Genomic DNA, 19,572 nt, shown 5'->3' on the forward strand with positions numbered 1-19,572 from the left:
CATCAATTTGTCATCCATATCATTCCATTGCAGTCTACTCATGTACACATAATGTCCTATGAATTCAGCATATCCATGTTAACCTTCAACAATCATGCTGTTATCAAGTCACTGTTATTTTTCTGACTATTTCAAGCGCCTAATAAGATTTTGAGAATATTGGTAGCAATATTCAATTTCGCAAAAAGAGATGACAGTATCAAATTGAAGATTACATGTACCAGTTGGGTGACTCTTGTTTCCGTCTCGGATTTTAACAATCCACTAATATAAGTAATATAAGGGTTGTATCCAGATGGTGCTATATCACCATAAACTTGTAAAGGTAAAAGTGATAGGATCTGAGAGGTAAGCATGGGATGTCCAGGTTCAAAATATTCTCTGAGGAAACAAATAAACAAGGCAGGCATAGCTATTCGTCCAGCAAAAGTTTCACAAAATGTTAGCGTATCGTAAGACACGAATAACCAACGACTCTTTTGAGTTGCGATATCGGTTGTTTCACTAGGCGATGTGGGACAACTGGTTGATGTTTTCTTTTCAGTAAAGTCTGCCTGATTATACTTGTCAGCTATACAAGATTCAATGATCCGTTTTGCTTCCAGTAAATTCATATATAGACGGTCATCATTCCCTTTTGAGGACTCATTTGATGGGACATTCTCCGATGGCTGTTTGGTGATGACTTGGTTAAGCAGCATAGTCGTCTCTTCTGTATTTGATAATTTATTATAACTGTTCACTCTTTCATCATATTTGTTTAAACAATTTCTTTCAAACGTATTGCATGCTTCTTCCACTGTTGTCATAGGCTTCTGAGTTTTTTTCTCAGGACTTGTTCTTTCAAAGTGAAATACATAAATCTGCCCGTCCATCCAAGGAAAGTTCAAAGAGGGTTTGTAATTTGTTATTTTTGTGATGACATCAGAAAAGTTAAGACGGAGACGTTGTTGGAACCTTTTCAACCGATCGAGTAACCAGTCGAACAACATATTTGTGGAATATATCAAAGGATAATACAGCAACAATTTGAGTTTGCTTTTCAAAAGATATAGCTGTAAAGCAAAGTGTTGTTCAACAACATTCCAACAGCTGAACCAACAAGTGGTGACCACAATAGGACAAACCGTCCATTTTCTACATAAATGCAATACTGGAATGTAACCAACACAAATAGACTTGAACCTTTTACCTTGATTAAACGAACTTTTTCTTTGATATTCAAGTTTTTGAACCATAAACCTTGTAGTGAGAACGCGTGGAGGATTCAAACACCATTGAGACAAAAAGGCCATTGAGTCATGAATTGGGATGCGATTGTCGTTTTAGGTGGTGGTTTGGATACCACTGCACAGCCTCAGCCTTGGGTAAAGGCAAGGTTAGAAAGAGCCATTGAAGTGGCTGATAGAGCACAATATATTATTGTACTGAGTAGAGGAACACCACATAAGCCACCTCCTTTGGATAAACACGGATTTCCTGTAGATGAGGCAACGGCTAGTGCACGTTTCTTGATACAACTAGGTGGTCAAAATCCACAGAAAATTGTAAAGGATATGTGGTCACTGGATACTTTGGGAAACGCATATTTTACTCGCTTCATGTTGTGTGAACCTTTGAGGTTGAGACGTCTATTGATTATTACGAATCAATTTCACTTGGAGAGAACAAAGTATGCGTTTGAAAGTGTATTTAGTCTTCCAGGTGGATCAGAGTGTTTCAACTTTGAACTTGAGTTTGAAGGTGTTGAAAACAGGAATATTAGTGACCGTCAGTTACGTGTTCGAATGGAAAAAGAACGGGAGGCATTAGAACAGTTAAAGTTACTATTCTATGAAGTGGACAGCATTGGGAAGTTGGCAGAATATATGTTTATAAAGCACGGTGCATATTCAGCACAAGATTCAAGTAGTGTTGAGACTCATATGAATCCAACTTTAACGAGCACTTACTAGAGAGAGAGAGAGAGCCATTCTGTTTTGAAAGTATGTCAACTGAAATTTATAAAATCCAAAAATTTGTGCTTCGAGTTGTCTTTTGTGACTAGTCGACTTTGTGTTGTAATGAAGTTGGACGTTTTCAACCCCACTTTTGGTTTTGAAGAGTTGAATAGAATAGAAGAAGACTGGATAGTTCCAGAAGAAGAACTGTATAGTGCCATACCTTTGGCTCCTCGTCTTTCGAATAATGTGTTGGCAAGTTAATGTCTCTTGTAAGTCAACGGGATTGATAAAAAGGATATTTAGAATAATCGTCCGCCGAAAGACTTGGTCAAGTTTCATCATGGTACTACTACGTTGAGTTTTATATTCTCAGAGGGTATAGTTGCAGCGGTTGACTCCAGAGCAAGCATGGGTCAATACATAGGTTCCGGTTCAGTGAAGAAGGTCATCGAAATAAACAAATACTTGTTAGGAACTATGGCTGGAGGTGCTGCAGATTGTACCTTCTGGGAGCGGTATTTGGGAATGCGTTGTCGAATCTTTGAACTGAAGAATAAGGAACGCATTTCTGTCGCTGCGGCTTCGAAAATCTTGTGCAATACCGTCTATCAGTACAAAGGAATGGGTCTTTCCATGGTTGGTTATAGGGTTTCTTGTTGGGTCACTGTAGTTCTCATTTTGTTATGAAGGGTACCATGATTATGGGATGGGACAAGAAAGGACCACACATTTACTATGTGGATAGTGAAGGTACAAGGTTGAAAGGTAGCAAGTTTTCTGTTGGTTCTGGTTCGACCCACGCACTTGGTGTATTGGATCAGGGCTATAAATGGAATATGTCAGTGGAAGAAGCTTGCGAACTTGGAAGACGTTCCATTTATCATGCCACTCATAGGGATGCTTTTAGTGGTGGTTATATCAACGGTACGTTGGAAATGAGGTAATTCTATTTTCTTAACAAAGATTGGGTTTAGTATACTATATTGGTCCTGATGGATGGAAGTTTATCAGTCATGAGGATAGTGGCTTTGATAAACATTATCAGTATGCTGCAGATAAGGCCACAGAAGCACAAACACAACAACAAATGAGCATATCGTAAAGTCATTAAAGACATTTGTTAAGTTCTTCTTTGGATATTTTCCATCCCTATATTGTATACATAACGATATTAATGATGTACTGATATTTGCGTGATGATATTTTCATCTGTTGATGGAGGCGATGACAGCGAAGAACTTGCACCCACAAGAGCCTTCAAACTATCGTAAATGAAGAATTGGCCTGCCAACATACATGCAACGAGTAACATTCTTGCACCAAGTCCTATAAACAACTTATGAGGTCCATGACGTTTGACTAGGATATGGAAAGTGTGAATAGATACTGGCATATCTGAACCTTCTCGATTCACCAAAGAAAGCAAAGTATCACCTGGTTGTGATATTACAGCAGCTACAATACCCGAAAAAAGACCACATAGAACGGAGAGCCTCAAATCCACAGTCTTCGAAGCAGAAGAGGAAATACTTGTACCACTCAAAAGTTTCATACAAACCTCATAACTTACAAATTGGCCATACGTGTATGGTATTTGTTTCAATAATACATAAGGTAAACCCTTGTATAACCCACGATATCCTTCACCTTTCCACATTTTGGGAAGACCATCCACAAAACCACGAGCAAACGAAGGCTCCGAAACAAGTCGTATTCTTACAGCTTCCATAGGACACAAAGAGAAGGAAGCAACAGTTTCAGCAAGAATGGAAGCTACAGAAGCCACCAAAAAGGATACAAAGGGCGTTTGAACCTTGTTCGTTCCTGTCACTAAGGCCTTGAAAACTTCAAAAAAGGAAAACTTGAAAGCACCGTGTAGAAAATATCCAATAGCAGTAGCACTGAAACCTATTGCAACACTAAGAATGGTTTTCAACTCATATTCAAAACACAAAGCTAACCTTGAAACAACATCAAGCAACCTTCCTCCTTGTAAATATGTTTCAAAGTGGGCCATATACGACTATACTTGTCAGGATTGGTCTGAAGGCGAGTTTTTATCACGTCTAATGGAACAAAGGCTGCATGAGTAATACAAGCACATAAACCACCTGCTGCAAAAAACTTCAAAAATTGGCTCAAACTGAGAGCATTTTCAAGTCTATGTAGAAAAATAAAAGTATTGAGCAAAATAAGAGAGACCACTAAAGATAACCCCAAAAAGTCAAGAGCTGAGGCATAGGAAGGTATGTAAGTTCGTATTAGCCACCAAACTACCACAATGAACACCGCTAATAAAAACCAAGAAGAGTCACTCAAGTCAATCATTTTGGGAAAGGCTAAATGACAAAAGAATTGAAATAAAATGTGCAAGTAGAGAATCTTCGGACAAAACCTTTTTGCAATAGAAAATGAGATGATGATAATAAAAAGTATCGATAAGCATGCTATTTCTCAAGTTTATATTGATAACATGTTGTTGAGGAGTTGTAGATTTATGAAATGAATTCATCGCTGATGGAAGAATATACTTTAAAAGATTCCAACGGAAATAGAAGAACAGTGAGTCTTTGCACAAACGATAGAAAAGACTCCAACTTTTCAAGTAGTTGCTTACAAATAATAGTTAAGATATACCTTTTTCTCAAAGGATACTTTCAGAGCATCCGCACTTCCCCACTGAAGAATGTACTGAGAAGACTCTTCTTACCTAGCGGTTATCCAGAGTCGGTTACTGACGATTATGCCAACTTTGAAAAGTAAATAGAAGCATATCATTTTTCTAGGCAATACTGTAGAAACATTGCTGACTCAAGGAAATAGGTGGGATTCTTTACAAGGTCTTTGTTCTTATTTGCGTCAGGTGATGGTCACTCGTTCGACCCTTTCAGGTCTCGGTGTTGGTAATAATTTTGCACATCCCACGGCTGCAGCGTTAATGTTGGTAATTGGCTTTCTTTTTTCACTTGGCATATCGACAACTCAAAAGTTTTGTGGTAGCTTTGGAGAGAAGGTTTCGGTGTAGTAGGAGGTCTACTATTTACTTGGGGAAAGAGTTCAAGATTTGATAAGGATAGTAAGAGTTGGAGGCTTTTTGCAGATGTTATCAACAATGTTGCTCTTACTATGGAGTGGACAGCTCCTCTTTTTCCTACACCAGTATTTTTTGCTCTACATTCAAGTGCAAATATCTTCCATAGTTTGTGTGGAATAGCAGGAGGTGCTACTTGTACTGCTTTTCAAGCGCACTTTGCAAAACGTAACAATATCGGAGATATCTGCTCCAAGCATGGCAATATTGGTAGAGCTGTAAGTCTTGTTGGTCTGTTATTGAGTACTTTGTGTTTTTGGTCGTCGAGTTTATTGGAAAATTCTTTACCTTTTTCTTTTGGAGTGTTTTGTTTTTTGACTGTATTTCATATTTACTTTAATATTTTAGCTCTTCGCAGTCTTCATTTAGCAGTTCTGAATAAGGAACGAGGATACATCGTTGCTGAACATTACATTTGCCATAAACAACTATTAGATGTATCATCAGTATCCAAAAAAGAGAGATTTTGGCGTCCTTTATTGAATAGTCGAATAAGAGTGGGTTGTTCTTTGTTGGACGCTCCATTATTGGTACAGAAGGCAGTGATCAGTAAAGAATATGAAACTAAAAAATATGGAGAATTCTTCATTCAAAAACTTTTTGAAGGTCGAATCATTATAGTGGAACATCGAAGGAAGAGGCAATACAAAATGTATATACATGAGTTGGCCACAGCAAAGGAGATATGGATTGGTTTTGTAGTGATGACTGCGTTGAGCAAAGGGCAAAGGAATCTAAAGTTGGACCAACTTTACTCTATCACATTGCAACTAACAACACTTGGATGGAAAATGGATGACGAACTAGATTTGGGTGACGAAGGTTGGAGGATTTGTGAAACCAAAGTTAAAGACTTGTAGAAGCAGTCTTTATGTGCTGTTTGCTTCGAAGATGGGATGTCTTTGCATCACATCTTTCCATTCTGCTTTGCCATCGGATAATAAGTTGACTTCCTGTATGATTTCATCAACAGAACCTCGAACTTGCTTCGTAGAGTCTCTTTCTCTCAAAGTGACAGAGCCATCTTGTAAACTATCAAAATCGATAGTGATAGCCAATGGAATTCCAAGTTCATCAGCTCGAGCATAACGTTTTCCAATAGAGACACCACTTTCATCCACTTTGTGTTGAATACCTAAACGGGTTAACTTTTCTCCCACTTGAGTTATGAGTGTCTGAAATACAACGTTCTTACTGAGTGGAAGAACTGTACATTTATAAGGTGCAACCATAGCGGGTAATGACAAAACTGCACGTTGCTCATCGTCTCCACTTCGAATATAAAAGTTGTGTTCCCAAACACAGTACAACAATCGACCAATCCCAAAGGAAGGTTCGATAACTGAAGGATAATAGCTTTGACCACTTAGTGACTTTGTAACTTTCTTAAAGCAAACCATATCTTTTGTAAGGTTGTATTGCTTGTCTTGTACACTGACTGAAATAGAACCTTCCTTCTCAAGACATCTTTGCAGATTTTGTTTTTCAACTTCAGAAAGTGCATCTATTGTTTTCATGATAGGAGCTGCCTCATGTCGAAATGTTTTACCCAACACTCCTTTGTTAAACTCTGCAACCCAAACTTCCATTTGTTTCTTTTCAGGAAAGACTTCAAAGGCTGTCAAATCAACGTGAGATTTCTCACTGTGATTTTGCAAGTCGTAGCATGCACGATCAGCTAAACCAGCACATTCAATCCAACCATAAGATGATTCCACTTCTAAATCCCAACAATCCTTGGCGTAGTGGGCCATTTCATGTTGTAAATGTTGTCTAAAACGAATCTTATGAATATCTAAACCAATCTTCAGCGCAAAAAGTTGAGTTCGTGCAATGAAATAACCCAAAGTTTCATTATCGATGATTCTTTGCTCCAGCGCTTCCCGAATGGTCATAGAAACTGCTTGTCGAGTAGTCAACTGACTTCTTCTGGGGAATAAACGAACCTTGACTTGACAAACTTTTTCTATTTTAGGGTGTTCTTTCCTTTCTGGATGAACAAAGTGTTCAATCTCTGCTTGAGTGAATTCTCGAACCCTTAATAAACCAGAACGGGGAGCAATTTCATTGCGAAAGGCAGTTCCTATTTGAGCACACGCAAAAGGCAGTTTATCTCCTTGATAATCTAACAACCTTCGAAAGTTGACAAAAATGCCTTGAGCTGTCTCAGGACGTAAAAAACCAGGTAACAATCCAGTTGGTCCAATAGAAGTTTGAAACATTAGATTAAACGGATAAGGATCACTTAAACGATTTCCTGTCTCTGGGGAACAAACTTTCCAATGTTTCAACTGTTTTGCCATTTCGTCCAAGTCTATCTCGTCGATGGTCGTCAACGTAGTCTCCGCAAGTTCTCTTTTCTCCACTGACAAGTTACTGTCTTGTAACAACTTGTTGAGTTGTTCTTTCAACAAATGATCTGCACGAAAACAGTCACCTGTCTCTATATCCTTTACCAACATATCACTGAATTTATCTACGTGGCCTGATGCACGTAAGACTATGTCAGGCGTCAAACAAGAACCCTCCAATTCCAGCATATTCTCTTCCACTACGAAATGTTGCCTCCACAACTGAATAATATTATTCTTCACTGCTGTCCCTGGAGGACCATAATCATAGAGACCTGCAACTCCGCCGTAGATTTCAAAACTTGGAGCAATAAAAAATCTTCTTTTCAGCAACCCTTCCAAGGCTTCTCTGGGAAAGTTCGTCTGCATTTCAGAGTCATCGACAGAAGCAGCTCCTGTTTCCTTCAACAATTGATTCAACTTTCTATGCAGTTCCTTTAGTCTTTCCTATATAGAATGTAAAACAAGACGCCAAAATACAGTTGAGTAACATACTTCTTCCAAGTCCAACTCTTCGTGTTGACAATTTTGTAGACGCATATTACGAACACGTTCATCTTGTTCTAACAAAGCAGAAGTAAGCTGGTCCACGGAAGACTCTTTGTTCGTTGACATGGTACAAAAACTGAATCGTCGTAAACACGAAGATAATGGTAAACCAATATTCTTTGTATTCTTATGTAAAGTTGTTTTCAAAATAGTTTGCGTACCAAATGAGGCGGCATCAATCCGCTTACAAGGACGTGTTTTATGTATCCAACGATTGCTAAACCCACCGCCAATTCTTCCAATCCATTTCATCATTGGCTCAACTTGTCCATTGTGTAGACTCAAGTTGTTCCAAAGTAATAATGTAATCAGAAAAATTCTCTTTCTGATAAACAACTTTTCCTCCAACAACAGTAGCTACGACCGACATGTGCAACCAATCTACAGAAGAAACAGAGAAAATATCTTGTTCTAAAATAACCATATCGGCATAATATCCTATTTTCAATTGACCCTTTTCCTGTTCTGAATATTCTGCTATAGCAGCATTTTCCGTATACAACGAAAGTGCCATTTCCAAAGATAATCTCTCTTCAGAATGCCAGCCATCTGGATGAGGTTCTTTCTGTTCATCCTTTCTCTCGATAGCTGCATAAATGCCCTTCCAAGGTGAAGCATCTTCCACAGGAGCATCAGAACCACCAGATAGAAGAATACCAAAGTCACTTATTGTTTTCCATGCATAAGCAAAAGAGATTCTTTCTGCACCTATTCTTGACTCTATCCACGGATAATCTGAAGAAAGAAAACTGGGTTGAATATTTGCAATAGTTCCAGATTGTTTCATATATTGCAAACTGGCTTGGGAAATCAATTGCGCATGAGTCAACACTGGTCGTTGATTAGCACAAGTAACATTGGCATAAATTTCACTGGTCATTTCTACTGCTCGGTCTCCAATAGCGTGAGTTTCACATTGCCAACCATTTTGATAGGCGACAGTAATTTTGCGAGTACACTCTTCCTTATCCATCAACAGAATTCCATAGTTGTCTTGTTCATTTTGGTAAGGCTGCAAAAGGGCTGCTGTCTTAGCTCCCAATGAACCATCCACAAACAGCTTTAGTCGACCCCAGCGTAAATAGGCATTTCCCACTCCCGTTCTTTTAGGCCAAAGATATTCTGGCAAGTCCTTTGCTTTCAATTGTCTTGGTTGAAAAGTATCTGAATCAAATACTTCTTCCCACATAAAAGTCAAATATACTCGTACGCATAAATCTTTCTCTTGTGAATGATTCCATAATAAATAATGATAGACCTTCCATGCATCATCTGTATCATTGGTTTGAACAGAAGTAATACCTAAAGAGGAAAGATATCTCATAGCACAATCTACTTTAAGAGCTCTCTCTTCTATTGTAGGAGAAGGGAGATATTTCTGAACAAGAAAAGCAGCTTTCTCTACGTGCAATCCATTCAACCTTCCAAAACTATCCGTCTTGACATAACTTCTTTCTTGTAACTCATTCCAGTAGTCATCACGGTGAATCCATTCCATGGCCTTTTTGTTCAATAAACATACGTGTAAACATCTTCTATAGAGAACTGTGGGTATGTTTGCTAATATAGGAGATTGGTCTATAAAGTCAGCGTTCCACTTCACTCTATCCTCGTCACTCCAAAGTTCATCATTCCAACCATAAGCCAACAAATATTCGAGACCTTCCAATCCCTCCTTTGATTGCCAAAAGCGTTCTAAAATATATCTTGCCTGAGCTCTTTTCGTATCAATAAATATGACACAAACAAGTAAAACTTCTTACTTCGAGAGTACTAGTGCAACAAGATAGACTTGGCCAAAATAGTCTATTTCCAAGAGACTCAACATGAATGTGTGCATCAATAAGACCTGGATATATAAAGCAATTCTTTCCATACAAAACAACCCATTCTCCAACAGGAAGAGAGTCATAGAGACTTCTTATCAGTTTTTGAGCTTCTGTTGCTACTCCAACATAAACTATCTTTCCATTTCTCGGATCTATTACCAAAGAGTCCACAAATAGCTTGCTTTTATTTGGTTCTTGCCAACAAACCAATATATTGGAGTGAAGGATTGCAGCAAGTCTCATGATATGTACCAAATTGAAGGACACATTATCTTCTTCTTTGAAATAACATCAAAACTTGAAAACTATGTCATTTATAAAATCATTTGAAAGCATATTCCAAAAATTTTAGTAACATTTCCTATAAATATAACAAATATCATATTCTCAAATACTGTGTCTTTTCGAGAAGCATATCGGTGGCAACCACGCAAGGACAAAGCCTTTCAGTCTGTGAATGTGAAGCTTCGCAACTGGTAAGTGACAAATTAGGAGAAATCATACATACACCTGAAGAATAAGTTGAAGGCGCTTTAAGACTTACTCTACATGGCATATCAGAACCTGCACTTTCCATAGTGGCTATTTCACATTCCCGGCAGTCGAAGTATTCTGACAGAGTAGGACAATTGTTCAAAATGGAAAATCCTTTCTTAAAACAAACAAGATTCTTGAGTTGACAAGCACGATAACAATTCTGTTTTCTTTTTGCAGGTATGATAACCGTATGCTCACGAAGTAACTCGTAGGGATCTTTCCATTGTCGAAAATGATGCTCTGGTGGACTTGCATCCTCACCAATGCAAACAAGTTGTATCAAATAGTATAGTTTTCTATCTTTCCAATTAGGAAAATAAAGGTTTTTTTCATCATTACTGAATAGTTTCGACGTTATTACCTCAGCAGAACAATACTTTCAGAGTGACATTCTCCAACTAAGATTCTCCACATACCAATTCTCTTATTTCACCTGGACACATACCAAGTAAACCAATATTCCAACCTCTGGAAATATTCTTCCAGCCTAACTGAAAACGAAACAATTGCTTCCTTCCTCTCGTAGAATCAAAAACGGTGCCATTATCTAGTTTTCCAATAAATCTGAGGTGGACAAAGTCTCCCCAACTTGCACCAGCCACATAAGTTCCGCCACATCCCACTACATTACGATGTTTATGAACAATAACACCTTTCCTTTTAAAAGTTTTTGGGTCTTCCAACTTATTCCAAGACAAGTCGACGTTGGGATATCGTTCTTTAAGAAAAGCAAGGTTCCAAGGATTATCGTTGGATTCCGTTCTAACGAAAAGGTCTGACGTATCTATCCAGTCTCTTTGCTGGTGGGATTGGAGGAAGTCTTCAAAGTAGGAAATAAATGCAGAGGTTTCTTCTGAGTTGCTCTTTTATCAAAAAGTTTTAGTTGGTCATCCATTATCAACGGACAGTTACCTGATAGTTTATTCGAATATATATTCCATATAGTACCGCAATACAAGCAGTGACAAGAAACGCACGTTGTTGAAGTAGCCAAGTTGGTTGTTTTCTTTGTTTCAAACGTTTCTTCATATTTCACTATTGTCACTTTCAGCAGATCGAGAACAACAGCCAAAGCAATTCTTTTCTGGTTTGAAAAGCAGATGATGAAAGGATTCTTTTTCGTCACCAGTGCGGTTCCTGGTAGCTACAGTGCAAAGTTTGTTATTCAAGTTGAGCAATTCTCTGGACATAAATTCAAAAAGAGTTCTTGCTTCTGTCCAAATGGTTCGTATGATAAATTGCTACTTGGTAAATGGTTTCAAACACAACGTTCGCAGCCACATACGCCATGTTGTCACTTTCAAAGGTCCTGGAGAAGTTGTCTTCACAAAAGTGGCTATATTGTAGCTTTGAGTAAAGAAAGGTTATCCTCTGAAGCCATACCGAAGAACGGTGACGTTATCATAGAGAGACCTACACGTAACATAAGAACTATTATCTGTGGGCTCGTGGTATGTGCTAATATGAAGGCCGTTTGGGATTTGTTAACAGATTATGAACATCTTGCAGAGTTTATTCCCAATTTGGCAGTTAGCAGACTCCGTTACCATCCACAAGGTGGTATTCGTTTGGAACAAGAGGGTGTTCAATCTGTTCTAGGTTTTCGTTTTCGAGCTTCAGTTATTTTGGATATGTATGAAAAGTTTTCAGAAGACAGAGCAGAAATCGATTTTGTCTTAGCGGATAGCCAAGACTTTGACGTATTCGAAGGCTCGTGGTTGATGTATCCTATGAAGAGAAATTGGACACATTTGATTTATCAGGTAACTGTACAACCCAAAAGATTTGTACCAGTTCAAGCTGTGGAATGGCGTATTCGTGAAGATGTCCCGTCTAATCTTCATTCTATCAAGAATTATATTGAAAACTTATCCCACAGAAAGTGATAAAGTGGAATAACCTAAAGACTATATAAAATTGGTCGCTGTGAAATTTTCATATGAGTTTATGTTTGCCACACACACACACACACACACACTTATCTCTTTGTGTGTGTGTGTCAGGGAAAACCAAATATGATATGTGAATAGAATGTTATACATAATGCCATGGAAACACGAAATAGAATCTGAACCCTTCCAAGTTTGTAACAAGCAAATGGAATACTTTATCGTTTCATCCACAACAACCAACTTTAAGGAGTAGCACATCCTTTTTGCAAAATACAAGAGAATATGTTATCGGCAGCATCTAATATCGCTCTATCTTCACCATATTGTTCAACAAAAAATTTGTTTCCATACTGCAAACTTTTGTTAAATAGGGACACATATAAATCTATATTCAATAGTAACCGACCTTGGAAGATAATAACGACCAATATCTTGGAGGCAACAACCCATCCAAGTCGCTGCCAACATTAAACTTGAGAAGATTCCCTAAAAGTATCACAATTTTATTATAGTATGCAATCTTGAAGTATGTTTACTTGCCAGAATTTCCAAAAAAATCGGCAACCATAACAACAGAACGACTATCCAGTTGCCAATAATCCTTTATAGCTAGTCCTGGTGTATCCTAAACGTGAAAAAAGGTCAAGTGTAAACAACATATTTCAGAAAAAAGCTCAGTACGGGATATCTCTGTGTTAAGACTCGTAGTTTGAAACCCGATCTTCGTTCCAAGTCTTCAATTTGGCGTTCCAGAGACTTCAATTGTCCACTTGTCAAGTAGTGTTCCAAATCCTATATATTGGACTCTATCAACATTCACAGATGAGACTACCAATATCCCATACTATAACTAACTTCTTCTCCTTTGGAAGTAGATTGGGTTTATTTACTCCTTCTGGTCTTCCTAAAACAGAATGACTGCCGACACTGGTGATCAAAGGAAAGGCGAACAAAAATCTCAGCAACGTTCGACGTTGGAAAGATGATGGAGAATGGCACTGCGCACAACTTGCACGCCTTGGGAAACGAAGCTTGAACTTATTTGTCAAGTGAAAAGAGTGCTCGGAAATAAAGAATACAACTGAGGAGATCATCTCTCTTACCATTGCGAAATGAAGAAACTGAAAAGATGAATTGTTTGTCAATGAGTAGTCTTCAACTCTTTGCCAACTGCAGTCTCAACTTTGCATTTTTCGTATAAGAAATACGAGCCAAGAATAATAGTTCAGATATACAACTATGCTATGCTCATGGTGCGAACAAGTTTATCAAAGCAAGGAACTTGTAACGTTTATTTCTTAGAAGACTTTTGAGCTTTCAAAACTTTCTTCACTAATTTCTGCTCTTCTATCAAAAACGCACGAAGGATGCTATTCTCAATTAGTATCGCGTGTTCTCCAAAGGTGATTTATAGACTTACCGGTCTCTGACAGCTTGCGCACATAAATTGCCTCCGTAAGCTCGATTCACTTTCTTTTGACGTTTCGAAATTCTGCTATACTCAATAGGTCGTAACGCTGGAATTCCCTGCAACGGCTTTCCGGTATCTCCACATCTGGGCTGCTTCCCCTTTTTGCCAGGGTATTGGACAACCAACTTACCACCAGGTGTTCTTACTCTAAACAACGTCAACAATATAATCCCTTTAGTGAAAATCTGTAGCTTACTTTCTGATTCGATTACTTCTTGTATTGTAGGGATGTCTTCGACGGAGGACAACTCGTTTGTCGGGCATCTTGAAACCCCAAAAATGAACAACAATTGACAAGTGACGTCGGCGTCTTGGAATTTGGCTCTTTGTTCTTTTGTTCTGATATACACCTGTACCCTGTTATATCGCTTGACTGTATAGAGAAGAACAGAGGGGAATTGGTGACTGTTTTTGGTGACACAAGTTTTTTGTATTATTATTGAGTACCTGTCTCATGTCTGGACACTAACGGTGTACCGGATTTTTACAGATAAATGAAGAATAATAGTGTGTCAAGTGGTGAAGATAGTGGCAACACTGTCGATAACGCTTCATCTTATGTAAATGGCGTTAATGAGAAGACTCAAGAGTCAAATAGACTATCTGCTACAGAAGGTTCTCTGGGTAGCATAGAGACCCCCTTCGGTGCCTTCACTAAAGACGGGAAGTATGTGGTCGTGATGTCTCCAAATGGAAATCTATCGTTGTTTCAGACCAATATAGACACTCTAGTTTCAGAGAATGCAGCTGGAACATCCACAGATACGAGAACTCTGGAGTTCAAAAGTCGAATTCCATTGCAGAGTGAACAGAGGAAAAAGACCGAGTTGAAACAAAACAAACAAGACGCTGTAGCACAATTAACTTCTGGTAAAGCTGGCAAAGTTACTTGTTTGGCAATATCATACCAACCGTTGCCGAATGAAAAGTCAAAAACTGTCAAAAGGAGAAAACAAATTCCTGAGAGTAACGAAGCTCTTGATATTATCATTGCTATAGGGTTCCATCTCGGTGAAGTTTTGTTGCGCAAGTCCGGAGGCTTCTCTGACCTGGAAGTCTTTCATGGTTGTCCCGAAAGTATTCAGGCACATAACAAGCGACAAGTATCTGGAATCTGTTTCTCGCAAGACGCTTCTAAAATGTTTTCGTCAGGACATGACGGAAATATAGTTATCTGGGAAAGGAGCTCATTCAGTTCACCTCCCTATCCGAAAAGGAGAATAGTTCATGGAGCCAGTCAATCTATCAGTTGTATTGCTTGTAACAAAGCTGGTACTCGCTTAGCCGTTGGAGATACAGAAATTTCCTTATATGATGTTGAAAAGGGAAGCAAAATACTCTATTTTCGTGGTCATAGGAATCCAATAAGTGGTTTGTCGTTCTTTTTGGAAGACAATTTCCTGGTATCTTGCAGTGTTCATGAAAACAATGCGTACATCTGGTCTTGTAATGAGGAAAGTCAAAAGCTGAATTCGGCTAATGAGGTTGGAGGCTCAGAAGTAAATCAACGGAGCTATCCCGAGTTGAATGGACAAGTGGAATCCAAGAAAGCTTGGAAGAGAACCAGACCATCGGACGACGTTCATATGCCACGAACTGTGTCTGGAGTATTGCGTAGTAACTTTCCGGTCAAATTTGTCAATGTACTGTCTGAAGACTGGAAGAAGAAATGTTGCCTGCTAACTTGTATTCTTGCAGATGGTACCGTATCCGGCTATGAATTGTCCGTGCAACAACTCGAAAAAGAGAATGAGGCAGCATTTTCATTAGAATCTCCGTCTTTTACGACTGTTACTTCCACTAGTGATGATGCAATTTTTACTACAGCAATGGACTCAACGCATACTTTTGTTTTATTCGGACACGGTGGCTTTTTAAAGCCTATTATCGAAGCAGTTTCGTTATCGGAAATTCAAAGAGAAGCCAGCTTCCGATTGAAGCCCAAACAAAAAGGGGGAATATTACGAGTGAACAATGCATTTTCTCACTTGAATGAAGCTTCCAATCGTCTAGTGAAACATTTGCGAGAAGAAAAAGAATCAGAAGTATTAAGCAACAAGCAGCTTTCAGTTGCATCCCAAGCTGTTTTGAAGAATGCCAGTGAAGATATGAACAATACAGTAAAAGATGGAGCTGCTGAAGTAGCGGATAGTGAAGAAGAGCAGACACTGGAAGCAAAGCTTAATCATTTGAACGTCAGTGAAACTTTATTGGAGTCTGCACCACCCAAAAAGTTTGAGAAACAAGCGGAACGTCCAAGAAGAAATCTCGAAACTTCGATTCGCATATTAGAGCAGGCTGTCGGTCATCACGATACTAAACTTTTAGAAAGAGCGTTAGCTTCCGTGACAGATAAAAGGCAGATTCAACGTACTGTAGGAAGACTTGATAGTAGTTGTGTGGTACCGCTGCTTCGTGAGCTGATTTTGCGTTTTGAGTCTAACCCTAACCGTGCCAAAGTTCTTTTGGTTTGGATACAATCTGTTCTGATACGTCACGCGTCATTTCTTTCGTCTACTGGAGAGTTGGTAGATGAACTCAAACGTCTTCAAGAAGTGATGGAGGAAAGAATGGACGTGTTTCAAAGTATACTAGAGTTGGAAGGGAGACTGGAACTAATAACTTCTCATTTCAAAACAAATTTAGAAGACCAGAATAGTGAACAGCCCATGTTTGAATATGACGAGGAGGATTCAGAAGCGAGTAACGCTTCAGATGCAGCAATAAATGAATAGAAAAGTCTTTAGAGACCAGCGCCGTGTTATTTTATGGCGTTAGACCTGCATTCGTGATCGGACGATAACTTTAGGACCTGGATAATAAAGTTTCTAGATAGTAAAATGCTAAGCTGACATATTTTTTTACTGCATTTGTGGCATTCGTCTAACATCATTTATATATAATGTTTGAAAAAAATCAGAAATGTCGATGTTCGTAAAGTAGCAAGAGCATCAGTCGAAACCTGTTTCACAAATGAAACAAACAGAGAAAGCTACAATGGACGATATCGTGGTCTGTCTTCTTGGCACTTTACTATATTCATGACTTTTTCCTTCTGCGACCGGACTTAAAAGCTTGTGAACCTGAGGACCCTGGTGTAACCTTTTGAGACTCGAACTCGAATTGAAGTCTTCTTACAAATTCCTCCACAAAGTCCTCTGTTTTCTTCGAATTCCCCAAATAAATAATCGCATATTCCCGAATTTCTTCTCTAGTATTCAAAGAAGCCAAAAACTCTGCCAATGTCACATCTTGAGAACTAACCAGCTCAGAAAACTGCTCCTCACACCACTTTTTCAGATCTTCCGGAATATTTGCACCAAAAGATCCATTTCTAAATGTATTAAATGATTCATACTTGTCAACAGAACTCTTTGTAGATATATTAGGCGTCACGCTCTTGACATTCGACTCACTTGATTCCAATGATTGATCTACAGAGTCCCAAAATCCAACACTTTGGGGACAGTTGGCTGACTTTGTGTCCTTCCATTTCTCTACAGACGATAAACTAGATTGCCGAGGTGAAACACGAGTCGATAAGCTTCCTGTTAGCTTATCTGACCAACTCATTCCAGTTCGTCCCTTGACTCTGTTCTCTTCAAAGTGTGCGTTACTCTTCATACGTGAAGCTTGTTGTTCCATTTCACGTCGTTGAATCTCTACAAAAGGAGCATTCTCTACAGGTTGTCTACCCCAAGGACTAAATCTTTTCGTCTCCAATCCATCCGTTTTTCTTTCTTTGTTTACTTTCAAGGCTTCTTCCTTTTGCCTTCTTTCTTCTTCAAGCTGGACTTCCCTTAATGAAAGCGGGTAACGCAAGTTGGAAGCAGATGCAGACCAAGTATTCCACGCAGGCTTTGACGAATCAGAGAACGCTTTGAAAAAATTATCAAAGACTTCCATCTTTGGGTTCAACGAATCTGACAAACGTTGTCCCTGTGAGTGAGAAATAGCATGAATCTGATGTTCACCTTCACCCTTTCCTTTACGACCACTTTCTCTCCTAGAGCTTGCGACCTTTTCGCTATCACCTGCTGTTTGCTGCTGTGAAGTTTCCACAAAATTTGAACTGTGCTTAATATGAGACCGTTTCTTTTTCCCGTTCACTTTCTTAGCTTCTTGAAAGTTGTTGCGTTCTTCGTTGAAAGCCGTGATAGCTTCATTATATTTGTTCGAAAGGACTGTTTGACAGTTTGTCTGTGTAGAGTCTTTTACGCTAGCATTCGACTCCAGTACATTCTGCGCCAAACAGGTTCTGCTAGTTTCATTCAAACTCTGTGTGTTGAACAGTTCATTTTGTTCCAGTGCCAACATATTTGAAGCGACAACGTTAGAATTTTGTAAGTTCTTATCTGGACTTGTACTTTTACTGCTGACGGATGCCTTCGCAATGGCTGGATCAATAGACATAAGATACTCGGCAGGATTCATTGGACGCTTCTGGCTCCTGTTCATTTCTTCATTGTCTTTAGAACCGCGACTACTGTACTGCCACTGTCCAACAGTAAGAGAGCTCTCTGGAAAACTGGCAAAATTCGTATCAAATGAATAAGCTCCAGAATCCAGATCCAGGTTAGACACAAGATCCCTTTCGAGTTCTGCGATGTCTCTCTCTAGAGGGAAATTCTCTTGACCATTTCTGGTTTCGCTTTCAACAGATGCTGATATATCATTTCCAAAAATCAAGTGACAAGTCTGATCTTCTAACTCATGTGACTGCTCTTGTTGCACTCTTTCGACCTGAGAATGTAGATCTGTACTATCCTTTTCATTCGAGAGTTTTTGTAAGTTTGAGTTATCAAGACTAGTTAGTCCTTCTTTCGTTTTGGATGATGATAAGCCACATAAAACGGCTTGATCTTCTTTCTGTGGCTCGTTCTGTGACATCATAGAAGAGTTGTTTGAAACTTCATCTTTTTCTTTTGTAGACTGCTGACATTCATTTGTCATCGAGTCAAATTTTCCCACTTGTGGTCTAGTTTCACCTGACGATACCGCATTATCTTGAATAATGTATAAGTTCACGTTTCAAACTCGTTAATGACCAATGTACCTTTTTCAACAGCATCGTCTCTCTTTTTACCAATTCCAGGTGGAGTATCGTGAATTTTTACTGCCTTCAAAACTGATTCAAGCGACTGAAACGAGTCACTTCCACTTTCACAAATCGGCAAAGTTCCGTCATAGTAACCTGCTTCCAACCATTGTTTCAACTGTATCAGAGAAAACGGGCCTTGAATGTCATTCTGAGGATCTCTATAGTACCATACTTCCGAAAGAAGTCTCTTTGAACCCGAATAAGGTTTCTGATTTCTAAGTAAACAGCCTCTCATTTCAGTGCTAACAAACCATTTGGCGAAGACCATACCTGTTATATCTTGACTTTGTGTCGTGAGTTCGTGAAACTTCGCTTTGCTTATGCTGTTTCTTCCTTGATAAATCTTCCTTCCTTGGGAAATGCCTGAAGTTTGGTGAAGGCTCTCTACCGTCTCCAGCACTGAGAAAGCTTCCTCGTTGCCAGCTGTTTGAAAAAATGGGACTGGAATCAAAAGAAGGACCATTCTTAGGTTTGACAAACGGAGACTTCTCCAACCTCCTAAGGTTCCCTAAAACCTCCAAGGACGACTCAATACAATTTATAGGAAGTTTCGCCCTCGCAGAATATACTTCTAACTCTGCCTTTGAATAGCGATGTCTACAGGGGAGACTTGTTTTAGTGGAAGACAAATGTGCCACTCCTAAACTGCTGGAGGGGTGTTCTGTTCCCTTCAACTTCTCTTCGACTCCCTTCGCTTCTTGAGGTGCTTTTGAAAGAGCGAACCAACCAGGACTAAGGACTACCTTATCCTGTTTGGTGCTTTCTTGAAGAGACTCTTCAGACAGCGAGGACATAATTTATCTATCTT

General features: G+C 39.0%; 12 protein-coding genes across 12 annotated transcripts; 5 read left to right on the forward strand and 7 right to left on the reverse strand.

Annotated features, from left to right (window-relative positions):
- Position 1: 1 nt before the first annotated feature.
- Positions 2–1,276, reverse strand: Gasu_19020 (uncharacterized protein). Its single transcript, XM_005707352.1, has one exon. It carries the CDS (start codon positions 1,236–1,238, stop codon positions 132–134), a length of 1,107 nt encoding a protein of 368 aa, XP_005707409.1. The 5' UTR covers positions 1,239–1,276; the 3' UTR covers positions 2–131.
- Positions 1,277–1,286: 10 nt separating this feature from the next.
- Gasu_19030 (uncharacterized protein) lies at positions 1,287–2,023 on the forward strand. Its single transcript, XM_005707353.1, has one exon. It carries the CDS (start codon positions 1,302–1,304, stop codon positions 1,953–1,955), a length of 654 nt encoding a protein of 217 aa, XP_005707410.1. The 5' UTR covers positions 1,287–1,301; the 3' UTR covers positions 1,956–2,023.
- Positions 2,024–2,036: 13 nt separating this feature from the next.
- On the forward strand, positions 2,037–3,070 carry Gasu_19040 (20S proteasome subunit beta 5). Its single transcript, XM_005707354.1, has 4 exons — positions 2,037–2,195; positions 2,247–2,579; positions 2,633–2,867; positions 2,918–3,070. Exons 1-4 carry the CDS (start codon positions 2,064–2,066, stop codon positions 3,043–3,045), a joined length of 828 nt encoding a protein of 275 aa, XP_005707411.1. The 5' UTR covers positions 2,037–2,063; the 3' UTR covers positions 3,046–3,070.
- An 8-nt stretch (positions 3,071–3,078) lies between these two features.
- On the reverse strand, positions 3,079–4,296 carry Gasu_19050 (mitochondrial carrier, phosphate carrier). The gene is made up of 2 exons (XM_005707355.1): positions 3,905–4,296; positions 3,079–3,851 (listed from the first exon to the last, which is right to left on the reverse strand). The coding sequence occupies exons 1-2, from the start codon at positions 4,269–4,271 to the stop codon at positions 3,115–3,117; spliced, it is 1,104 nt and encodes a 367-aa protein (XP_005707412.1). The 5' UTR covers positions 4,272–4,296; the 3' UTR covers positions 3,079–3,114.
- Positions 4,297–4,416: 120 nt separating this feature from the next.
- Gasu_19060 (uncharacterized protein) lies at positions 4,417–5,737 on the forward strand. Its single transcript, XM_005707356.1, has 4 exons — positions 4,417–4,702; positions 4,767–4,887; positions 4,944–5,564; positions 5,614–5,737. Exons 1-4 carry the CDS (start codon positions 4,446–4,448, stop codon positions 5,653–5,655), a joined length of 1,041 nt encoding a protein of 346 aa, XP_005707413.1. The 5' UTR covers positions 4,417–4,445; the 3' UTR covers positions 5,656–5,737.
- Positions 5,738–5,741: 4 nt separating this feature from the next.
- Positions 5,742–9,836, reverse strand: Gasu_19070 (glycyl-tRNA synthetase). The gene is made up of 4 exons (XM_005707357.1): positions 9,698–9,836; positions 8,356–9,652; positions 7,881–8,291; positions 5,742–7,832 (listed from the first exon to the last, which is right to left on the reverse strand). The coding sequence occupies exons 1-4, from the start codon at positions 9,808–9,810 to the stop codon at positions 5,904–5,906; spliced, it is 3,750 nt and encodes a 1,249-aa protein (XP_005707414.1). The 5' UTR covers positions 9,811–9,836; the 3' UTR covers positions 5,742–5,903.
- A 225-nt stretch (positions 9,837–10,061) lies between these two features.
- Positions 10,062–11,336, reverse strand: Gasu_19080 (peptidyl-prolyl cis-trans isomerase). The gene is made up of 3 exons (XM_005707358.1): positions 11,213–11,336; positions 10,717–11,163; positions 10,062–10,661 (listed from the first exon to the last, which is right to left on the reverse strand). Exons 1-3 carry the CDS (start codon positions 11,327–11,329, stop codon positions 10,143–10,145), a joined length of 1,083 nt encoding a protein of 360 aa, XP_005707415.1. The 5' UTR covers positions 11,330–11,336; the 3' UTR covers positions 10,062–10,142.
- Positions 11,337–11,366: 30 nt separating this feature from the next.
- On the forward strand, positions 11,367–12,231 carry Gasu_19090 (cyclase/dehydrase). The gene has a single exon (XM_005707359.1). The coding sequence runs from the start codon at positions 11,401–11,403 to the stop codon at positions 12,184–12,186; it is 786 nt and encodes a 261-aa protein (XP_005707416.1). The 5' UTR covers positions 11,367–11,400; the 3' UTR covers positions 12,187–12,231.
- Positions 12,232–12,321: 90 nt separating this feature from the next.
- Gasu_19100 (thylakoid lumen 15.0 kDa protein) lies at positions 12,322–13,346 on the reverse strand. The gene is made up of 5 exons (XM_005707360.1): positions 13,038–13,346; positions 12,874–12,984; positions 12,733–12,817; positions 12,599–12,678; positions 12,322–12,542 (listed from the first exon to the last, which is right to left on the reverse strand). Exons 1-5 carry the CDS (start codon positions 13,296–13,298, stop codon positions 12,435–12,437), a joined length of 645 nt encoding a protein of 214 aa, XP_005707417.1. The 5' UTR covers positions 13,299–13,346; the 3' UTR covers positions 12,322–12,434.
- Positions 13,347–13,441: 95 nt separating this feature from the next.
- Gasu_19110 (60S ribosomal protein L34e) lies at positions 13,442–14,076 on the reverse strand. Its single transcript, XM_005707361.1, has 3 exons — positions 13,860–14,076; positions 13,613–13,810; positions 13,442–13,562 (listed from the first exon to the last, which is right to left on the reverse strand). The coding sequence occupies exons 1-3, from the start codon at positions 13,925–13,927 to the stop codon at positions 13,484–13,486; spliced, it is 345 nt and encodes a 114-aa protein (XP_005707418.1). The 5' UTR covers positions 13,928–14,076; the 3' UTR covers positions 13,442–13,483.
- A 60-nt stretch (positions 14,077–14,136) lies between these two features.
- On the forward strand, positions 14,137–16,502 carry Gasu_19120 (nucleic acid binding protein). Its single transcript, XM_005707362.1, has one exon. The coding sequence runs from the start codon at positions 14,158–14,160 to the stop codon at positions 16,396–16,398; it is 2,241 nt and encodes a 746-aa protein (XP_005707419.1). The 5' UTR covers positions 14,137–14,157; the 3' UTR covers positions 16,399–16,502.
- A 6-nt stretch (positions 16,503–16,508) lies between these two features.
- Gasu_19130 (uncharacterized protein) lies at positions 16,509–19,566 on the reverse strand. The gene is made up of 3 exons (XM_005707363.1): positions 19,035–19,566; positions 18,720–18,979; positions 16,509–18,669 (listed from the first exon to the last, which is right to left on the reverse strand). The coding sequence occupies exons 1-3, from the start codon at positions 19,556–19,558 to the stop codon at positions 16,703–16,705; spliced, it is 2,751 nt and encodes a 916-aa protein (XP_005707420.1). The 5' UTR covers positions 19,559–19,566; the 3' UTR covers positions 16,509–16,702.
- Positions 19,567–19,572: the final 6 nt, after the last annotated feature.

This window comes from Galdieria sulphuraria (genome assembly GCF_000341285.1).
Source record: "Galdieria sulphuraria unplaced genomic scaffold scaf_12, whole genome shotgun sequence".
NCBI lineage: Eukaryota > Rhodophyta > Bangiophyceae > Galdieriales > Galdieriaceae > Galdieria > Galdieria sulphuraria.

Coding starts and splice junctions, on each gene's coding strand:
- Gasu_19100 (XM_005707360.1), bottom strand. CDS start 13,298: ATGGTAAGAGAGATGATCTCCTCAGTTGTATTCTTTATTTCCGAGCAC. Junction 12,985..13,037: donor AGGAGAAGAAGTTAGTTATA/GTATGGGATATT, acceptor TCCAATATATAG/GATTTGGAACACTACTTGAC. Junction 12,818..12,873: donor TCTTAACACAGAGATATCCC/GTACTGAGCTTT, acceptor TTTCACGTTTAG/GATACACCAGGACTAGCTAT.
- Gasu_19070 (XM_005707357.1), bottom strand. CDS start 9,810: ATGGAAAGAATTGCTTTATATATCCAGGTCTTATTGATGCACACATTC. Junction 9,653..9,697: donor GTTGCACTAGTACTCTCGAA/GTAAGAAGTTTT, acceptor TGATACGAAAAG/AGCTCAGGCAAGATATATTT. Junction 8,292..8,355: donor TAGGATATTATGCCGATATG/GTTATTTTAGAA, acceptor TGTCGGTCGTAG/CTACTGTTGTTGGAGGAAAA.
- Gasu_19130 (XM_005707363.1), bottom strand. CDS start 19,558: ATGTCCTCGCTGTCTGAAGAGTCTCTTCAAGAAAGCACCAAACAGGAT. Junction 18,980..19,034: donor ACAAAGTCAAGATATAACAG/GTATGGTCTTCG, acceptor CTGTTTACTTAG/AAATCAGAAACCTTATTCGG. Junction 18,670..18,719: donor AGACGATGCTGTTGAAAAAG/GTACATTGGTCA, acceptor ACATTATTCAAG/ATAATGCGGTATCGTCAGGT.
- Gasu_19090 (XM_005707359.1), top strand. CDS start 11,401: ATGATGAAAGGATTCTTTTTCGTCACCAGTGCGGTTCCTGGTAGCTAC.
- Gasu_19020 (XM_005707352.1), bottom strand. CDS start 1,238: ATGGTTCAAAAACTTGAATATCAAAGAAAAAGTTCGTTTAATCAAGGT.
- Gasu_19060 (XM_005707356.1), top strand. CDS start 4,446: ATGAATTCATCGCTGATGGAAGAATATACTTTAAAAGATTCCAACGGA. Junction 4,703..4,766: donor GATTATGCCAACTTTGAAAA/GTAAATAGAAGC, acceptor TCAAGGAAATAG/GTGGGATTCTTTACAAGGTC. Junction 4,888..4,943: donor CGGCTGCAGCGTTAATGTTG/GTAATTGGCTTT, acceptor GTTTTGTGGTAG/CTTTGGAGAGAAGGTTTCGG.
- Gasu_19030 (XM_005707353.1), top strand. CDS start 1,302: ATGAATTGGGATGCGATTGTCGTTTTAGGTGGTGGTTTGGATACCACT.
- Gasu_19080 (XM_005707358.1), bottom strand. CDS start 11,329: ATGAAGAAACGTTTGAAACAAAGAAAACAACCAACTTGGCTACTTCAA. Junction 11,164..11,212: donor ATATTCGAATAAACTATCAG/GTAACTGTCCGT, acceptor TTTTGATAAAAG/AGCAACTCAGAAGAAACCTC. Junction 10,662..10,716: donor CAGGTGAAATAAGAGAATTG/GTATGTGGAGAA, acceptor TGTTCTGCTGAG/GTAATAACGTCGAAACTATT.
- Gasu_19110 (XM_005707361.1), bottom strand. CDS start 13,927: ATGCCCGACAAACGAGTTGTCCTCCGTCGAAGACATCCCTACAATACA. Junction 13,811..13,859: donor AGAAGTAATCGAATCAGAAA/GTAAGCTACAGA, acceptor GACGTTGTTTAG/AGTAAGAACACCTGGTGGTA. Junction 13,563..13,612: donor GCGCAAGCTGTCAGAGACCG/GTAAGTCTATAA, acceptor AATTGAGAATAG/CATCCTTCGTGCGTTTTTGA.
- Gasu_19120 (XM_005707362.1), top strand. CDS start 14,158: ATGAAGAATAATAGTGTGTCAAGTGGTGAAGATAGTGGCAACACTGTC.
- Gasu_19040 (XM_005707354.1), top strand. CDS start 2,064: ATGAAGTTGGACGTTTTCAACCCCACTTTTGGTTTTGAAGAGTTGAAT. Junction 2,196..2,246: donor GTCTTTCGAATAATGTGTTG/GCAAGTTAATGT, acceptor AAGGATATTTAG/AATAATCGTCCGCCGAAAGA. Junction 2,868..2,917: donor TAGTGGTGGTTATATCAACG/GTACGTTGGAAA, acceptor GATTGGGTTTAG/TATACTATATTGGTCCTGAT.
- Gasu_19050 (XM_005707355.1), bottom strand. CDS start 4,271: ATGATTGACTTGAGTGACTCTTCTTGGTTTTTATTAGCGGTGTTCATT. Junction 3,852..3,904: donor TTGCTTGATGTTGTTTCAAG/GTTAGCTTTGTG, acceptor GTGTTGCAATAG/GTTTCAGTGCTACTGCTATT.